The sequence below is a fragment of the Nematolebias whitei genome, chromosome 7 (assembly GCF_014905685.2).
Source record: "Nematolebias whitei isolate Nwh7 chromosome 7, NemWhi1, whole genome shotgun sequence".
Classification (NCBI taxonomy): Eukaryota; Metazoa; Chordata; class Actinopteri; order Cyprinodontiformes; family Rivulidae; genus Nematolebias; species Nematolebias whitei.
Window position 1 is genome coordinate 32,067,288 of NC_056504.1, and position 7,415 is coordinate 32,074,702.

A 7,415-nucleotide genomic window follows, 5' to 3' on the forward strand; every position below is an offset into this window, starting at 1 on the left:
CTCAGCTACCCATCACACTAATGTTTTTGTCCATTTCATAAAGCAACAAATCAAAATAAGGCCAGACATGACGCAGAACCCTGAACCCACTTGTCTTCAAGATAATCCATTTCATAAAAATCAACAATCAAACCACTTTAATCTCTTTCCATCAACACTAAAAGAAGTATAATCATTAAAACTATAAGCAGAATTATGCATCAGTCCATCAAAAATATCAGCTGAATCCCAGACATCTGTGAGTTTACTAACGTGACCTGGTTTCAGTCAAATAAATCCGTCGTTTGAGAGCACGATGACTAACGGTGACGTAGCACAACGGGAGTGTGTTGGACCAGTTGGAGCAGCACTAATGCAGAAGCACTCACTTGTCAGTCATGGCTACTTGTTCCAACATGGCAGATCCGGTGTTGCTTTTCCAATTACCAGAGATGGATGTTCGCCTGCAGAACAAGAGGAAATGGTGCATTCAATTAGTGAAGACAAAGCTTTCACGTTGAGACTTTTCAGTACAGTTAATTTACGCCAAACTGTGGTTTGATGAAATTCTAACAAGAGGCTTGGGGTTCCAAAAAAAAAAAAAAAAAGCTGAGGTAGTCAATAAGCATGGCTGCAGGTCAGTGGATTGATGCAATTTAATATGTTATCTTGTGTCCTATTAAAGGTAATAGAGATTTAACCTTAAAATGTGGGAAATTTAGCAGGTTTAAAATTTATTGTTGCTAAATTGCTTTCTTAAAGATCATTAGGCCTCTTCACCACATGTCACAGCGGTTACAAGTCTTCCTCAGAACTCCTTAATAAACACAAGCACACACTTACATGTAAGCTTTATAGTCTGTGCCAATTTTCTGGACCCTTATGTCATATTTGGCATCTACAAATGGCTCTGTGGTACAGTAAGCCTGAGTGATGGCCACAACGCTGGCAATATCCTGGAAGTCGCTCACATTATCCACCTTGACCTAAAAATAAAATCAACAAATAGGGAAAAGTGGTTTATTTTCAAAGTAATTACAGCATTTCATGCTTTTTAAAGTAGAAACAGGTTCTGAATGAGTGATATTTTAAAGCCTTGAGGTCTGACTTTGTCTAAATATTTACATACATGTGTATAAATTTGCATGTCCAAGAGAATGTTCACTTATTCTGCATTCAAACAAATTAGGTAAATACTTCACAAGCAATTTGATACAGGAACTAAATCAAACAGAATAGGTTTTGGGAGCACAAATATGCTTTAATATGATTAGTAGGCTTACACAGCAGTTTGCTCTGTTTATTTGTCCTCTTTCTTTACATTAATAGCTTTGGATTGTTTTAGCAATTTGAGTCTTGGCTTCTTTCACATTAACGAACAGACACATGCACTCACTCGTTCATCAGTTTTGACTTCAGGTGCAGTAAATATTAAAATCACTGATGAAAGTTGCTCATAAATCTGGCAGTTTATTTAACAAAAGACACATTGTTGCACTAAGAAGGAATCAGCATTCCCGTATACCTTTCCCATTCCAGAGTGGGCGTGCCCAATCTTCACCACAACAGGGAAACTTGGCGTTGTAATCTGTTCAACAAAAGAATAAGTATAGGATGACAAATACTGAGTAACACAGAATGACAATGTAAGAAAACAGTAGAAAAAAGTCTGCAGAGAAAAGTGAGTGGTTGTTTTAGCAGCAGTGTTTGTGAATGGCTCGATTTGAGGGAGTGGAGGTTAAATCCTACATTTCCAGTCTTGTAGTCTTTAAAATCCATCCATCCATTAGTTTTTACCCGTCCATCCATCCATCCATTATCTTTACCCGCTTATTCCATTTTGGGTCACGGGGGTCACTGGCGCCCATGTACAGCAATCACTGTGCGAGGGGTAAGGTACATCCTGGACAGGTCGCAAGTCCATCACAGGGACACATAGAGACAAACGAGACAAACAACCATTCACTCTCTCACTCACATCTAGAGACAATTTAGAGTTACCAATCAGCCTAACATGCATGTTTTTGGTATGTGGGAGGAAACCGGAGTTCCAGGAGAAAACCCACGCATGCACAAAGAGAACATGCAAACTCCACCCAGAAAGGCCCCCGGCCGGGATTTGAACAAGGGACCTGCTCGCTGAGAGGCAGCAGCTCTACCAGTTGCTCCACCGTGTCGCCCGTCTTTAAAATCTACAACTTTAGTCAAGTCAGATTTATTTATAGAGCACATTTAAAACAGAAACTGTTACCAAATTACTTAAATTTAATTTAATTTAATTTAATTCATTTATCCATTCATTTAAAATAAACAAAATAAACTAAACAAATTAATCAAAAAGAAAAAGAACACTGAATGAAAAGGGTGCAGAAAAAAGAAAACATTCCTATAATATCTGCCCCTTCTTTAAAAAAAAATAGAAAATAACTTTAAACAAACAACTTAGGCTTGAACAATCTCCAAAGTGAAAACAAAAATATGCATTCTTCACATGGTATCATACTTTCCTAACAATTTTAACTTAATCATCTTTTTAAACATATACATTGTTTTAGAAATTGTTATGGTGATATCAAGACAATTCCACAATCCTGTTCCCTGAATTACAAAGCAGCTTCTTCACACTAGTTCTCAATGGAGGTTTTGCAAACATTTCCATTCCCTTAAGGTTATAATGACTCTCTTTTTTTAACAAATTTTAATTGAATATTTGGGGGTAATATTTTTTATGAACTTTATACATGACTTGTAAGATACTATATTCAACCAAATCATAAAATTGTAATTATTTCAACTGATGAAATAATATATTTGTTGGGTGACCATAGCACATCCTACTAATCATTCTTATAGCTCTTTTTTGTAAAATGAAAATAGGGTTTGTAATTGTTTTGCATGCCTTTCCGCAAACATTACTACAATAGATTAAATATGGAACAATCATAGCATTATACAATATATACAAAACTTTGTCATTCAAAAACTCTTTTACTTTATAAAGCAATGCAGTTGATTTTGCTATTTTTATTCTTAAGTAATTTACATGAGAGTTCCATGTCAGCTTCTCGTCAATAACAACACCCAAATTTTGTATTTCATTAACTCTATGAATTTCAATACTGTCAATTTTAAATGGGACTTTGATCATTTTCTTTCTATTCCTAAATATCATCTAGATTGTTCGTTCCAAATTTAATGATAACTTATTAAGTTGGAACCAAGTTTGAATTTTTACGAATTCTGCCTGTATCATCCCTAACATCCGTTCAATATCTTCACCTGAACAAAAAAATGTGGTATCATCTAAAAATAAAACAAGTGTGAGCCCTGACACATCAATCAGATCATTCACATACAAAATAAACAACTTTGGTCCCAACACAGAGCCCTGAGGCACTCCACATCAATTCACACAAAAGTAAGATCTTACATCATTTATCTGTACAGTCTCCTATTATTCAAATAACTGGATACCCACTCTAGCGCTAATCCTCTTACGCCATATTTATTCAGTTTTTCAAGAATGGTGTGGTCAATGTCGAAGTCCTTTTTTTAAATCAACAAAAACGCTAACACAATACTGTTTTGATCAACAGCAGATTTTATCTCTTGTATTAGTTCAATAATTAACAAATAAAACATAAGCAAGAAAAGAAAATAGATAGAGTTGCATTAATATCAGATAGTAGCACCCAACAAACTCTAATGGAAGACCTGCGTAATGTCATCAATAAAATTTGATCAAGGGTCGAACTTGTTCTACTCAATCAGAAGCAGCTTTCATAAATAGATAAGATTTTTCCACATTTTTAAAGCTAATATAGACAATGTTATACTTTTTACTGTTATGATTTAAGCCTTTTGGTTGAGAGTTCACCGGCGAATCACGGTACAGAAACTGTAGATATGTTTCAAGTTAACACTTCTCTCTGTGACTCATGCTTTCACTGCAAAACACACTCAGAGAACACTTGAAAATCCAACATTTTTCAGTCAGGTCATCTGGACAGCTTCTTTTTTTGTGCTGAAACGTTTCATCTTCGATCCAGAAGGCTTCATCAGTCAAGAAAACACACAACAAAACTGATTCTTCCTCCAACCGCTTACTCCAGACTTTGTTGTTTTCAACCAGTTTGACAAGACTGTCAACAAGGAAGAGGGCCGGCAATGGAGGAGGGGGAGTACCAAAGAGACCATCTAATCACAAGCAGAACTGGTTTGTTCCACTTTGGAGTAAGCGGTTGGAGGAAGAATCAGTTTTGTTGTGTGTTTCCTTGACTGATGAAGCCTTCTGGATCTAAGGCAAAACGTTTCAGCACAAAAAATGAAACTGTTCAGATGACCTGAATGAAAAATGTTGGATTGTATACCTGGATTATTGAGCATGGACTTTAAAATTAAGCTTATATTGACAAGAAAAGTCATGAACAGGTTTTCTTGGCAGTGTCTGAGTCATGCTGAAACACATGATGTGATCAAACCGACTGATTGATTGAACATATTTCAATATATTTTGAAGACAAATTGGAGAGCATCCACAAATGACTCGTGGGCCTTGTGTTGAGGATTACTGGTCTACATTGAAATCTTTCCTAGCCCTAGATTATGATAAGCAAAAATACAGACACAAGGTGCGGTGAATTTGACCAGTTTTGGATGAGATACCAAGTTAATATAAAATCTGTCATGTTGATTTAAGAAATGAATTCATGCTCAGTGAAAAAATCGAATCTTAAGATAATTTGACAGGTGCTTGTTGAGCAAACAAGGAAGCACTTCAAAATACTTGATTTTTTGTATAAACTCGAACACTAAAGTTAGTCCCAAACAAACATTCAAAACCAAAATAACTGGTATTTCTGTAAAAGTGATCTTAACCAGTATGAGATTTATTGCTGAAGTGATGAAGGGCTTCAAACGACGGCAAAGGAAGTCAGTGAGGAGGCCAGATTTTTCCCCAACATTTTAGGAGGCTGTCCCTAAATTGTTGAGCACATAAGAGGCTCCCTGTGTGCGACCCTCTCAGCATTCAAGGCCAGAGTGAGAGGGGATCTAACTATTGTAAGTCGCTCTGTGTGTTGTCTACAGAGAGGGGGAGACAGAAAGAAAAGAGGAGAGCAGCAGCGGGAGCAGCAGCAGCCTTCAACTCAAGTTATTTGCTGAAGCTTGAATCTAGAGTTGTACTTTAAACTTATGAAAACATTTCTATCCACAGTCGCCTCTCAGCTCTGCAGAGCTCGTCTTTCCGCGTCGACCCTGCTGTCTCATCTGCCCCACGCCCCCTCGGCTGACAGTCGACCTGAGCGGCCTTCCTTTCAACTTAACAGGACAAGAAAAGGCTGCAGAGCGTTCATCAAGTGGCGAGGCAGTCCGAGGTAGCCTGAGCCATCATGGCCGTGTCCCAGGAGCCGAGTGTGCATCTGGGGCTGTGGATGCTCCTTTTGCTTGGAGCAGGCATGGAAGAAGCTGTGGAGGGATGCAGCTGCCACCCAGCACACCCGCAGCAGCTCTTCTGCAGTGCTGAGCTTGGTGAGTTATTGTCCAGAGACTTGTCAGTTTTGATTAACACACGTCATTCATAATATTAAACTGGTGAAAAGTAATAAAAGCTGCAGGTCTGAAAGCAAGCATCAAAGTTTAGAGCGTGCATGCTCCTGCATACAAATTGATTGTTTTAAAGAGGAAGGCATTTGCTTCTGTCTTTGTTGATTAACTAATCGTTTCTCGTATTGATTGACTTAATTTGATCGGCGGAGGGCTAAAGGCGAAATCCATAAAGTAAACCAAGTCTGACAAGAACTAACCAACTGAGCCGAATCATTCAGACAGCATCAATGTTTACTGTGGTGGGTTGTTTCTCCACTCCAGTTGAGGCTGATTTATGAAATATAACCATGACAGTGACTTTACTGTAGACTAACATCTTTATGGAATCCAATATAATGTTTTTTTTCATTTTCTTCCTCTCAGTGGCAAAAAACAACCCTTAATCAGTCATAAACATGGCCTACTTTCTATCTGTCTGTCTCTCTGTCCAGTCCGCCCATCTCCACCATCTTTTTTCTTCTTTTTTGTCTAAGTACAAGCCAAAACCAACACTCTGCTTTGACTCTGAGTACTTGGCTCTGGACTGTAGAAAGCTGGAGTATGTGCTTCTGTCAAAGGTTACACTCCAGCAGGGGTGCAAGGGGAAGAGAAAGAGGAAAGAAGAAATGGCTTTTTCTCAGTCGTGTTTTAGGTTAGAGGCTAAGCTCTTTTGAAAGTGCTTTTAAAATGTGTCTTGTCTGTGTGAAATGGAGTACAAGACCTGTTTTTATAAGCACTAGGGCTAAAATCTGGGTTAATGGGGAGCAATGAGGGCCTGTGGGACAGTGTTGTCATGACAACATTTTACACATGAGATCTTTGTACAAACAAATAAAATGTGCCGGTTCAAACTGAGATGAGGCTCCCGCAAATGGACATGTTTTTACGTAGGTCTGTTTGCAAAGACGGGAGAATCTAAATGATCTGAACTCAGTTGTTAAAGCTGTCAGGCCTTCAGTCAGTGGTTTGAGGTAAACTTGAATATCGACTGTCCCATCTGGTTGTGTAACATTTTACCAGTGATAAAGCAGGCTGCTTAAATGGCACCACAGATTTTTATAGTATTGTTATTCTTGAGTAATTGGGTCAACATTGTAAAACAAACAAAAATATTTTATTTAACAACCTTACAAAGCAGTAAGGCTCATTAGTAAATGACTTATCCAAGCATGGATCATTTTAAACCACTAGAACTATTTTAAAGTTTGTTCGTGTCAGTCTATCTTGTCAAACTATAATGTGATGTAATAACATTTTATGCTGAATAAAGTCAAATCGGTTTTCCAAATGACACACAATAGACTCAGTCACAACAATACAGATGTACTTTAAAGCATCAGAATATTCAAATTTCAAATCAGCATATGCTGCTTTCAGTTGTCCAATATCTTGACCATAGTGTGGATGCACAGCTAAACTACAAATAATTTGGACTTCAACAAACATGAACATGAAAAATCACCCAAGTAAATAAAAAAAAGCTGTTTGAGAACATAGTATAGTAGTCACTCGTTTATCGTAGGGGATCCGTACCCTGAAGCCCCACGATAAGTGAAAAACTAAGAAGTAGGAATAGTAGTACAAGTAGTAGTTTACTTTAGTATATATATGTACTCCGGTTTCCTCTCACAGACCAAAAACATGCATGTTAGACTGATTGGTAACTCTAAATTGTCCCTAGGTGTGAGTGAGAGAGTGAATGGTTGTTTGTCTCGTTTGTCTCCATGATGGACTTGTGACCTGTCCAGGGTGTACCCCGCCCCTTGCACAGTGATTGCTGGACATGGGCACCGGCGACCCCCGTAACCCAAAATGGAATAAGCGGGTAAAGATAATGGATGGATGGATGG

At 38.0% G+C, this 7,415-nt stretch overlaps 2 protein-coding genes across 2 annotated transcripts in view; one reads left to right on the forward strand and one right to left on the reverse strand.

Annotated features, from left to right (window-relative positions):
- Positions 1-1,758, reverse strand: part of LOC119412773 (Parkinson disease protein 7 homolog) — a 16,326-nt gene extending 14,568 nt beyond the window's left edge. The window contains exons 1-4 of the mRNA XM_037679809.1: positions 1,729-1,758; positions 1,505-1,567; positions 823-965; positions 386-443 (exon numbers count right to left, since the gene is read on the reverse strand). Coding sequence (XP_037535737.1) covers positions 386-443; positions 823-965; positions 1,505-1,567; positions 1,729-1,758 — 294 coding nt within the window. The remainder of the gene's footprint in view (positions 1-385; positions 444-822; positions 966-1,504; positions 1,568-1,728) is intronic.
- Positions 1,759-5,369: 3,611 nt separating this feature from the next.
- LOC119412774 (peroxisome proliferator-activated receptor gamma-like) overlaps positions 5,370-7,415 on the forward strand; it is a 7,448-nt gene continuing 5,402 nt past the window's right edge. The window contains exon 1 of the mRNA XM_037679810.1: positions 5,370-5,508. Within this exon, the coding sequence (XP_037535738.1) occupies positions 5,370-5,508 (139 nt within the window). The remainder of the gene's footprint in view (positions 5,509-7,415) is intronic.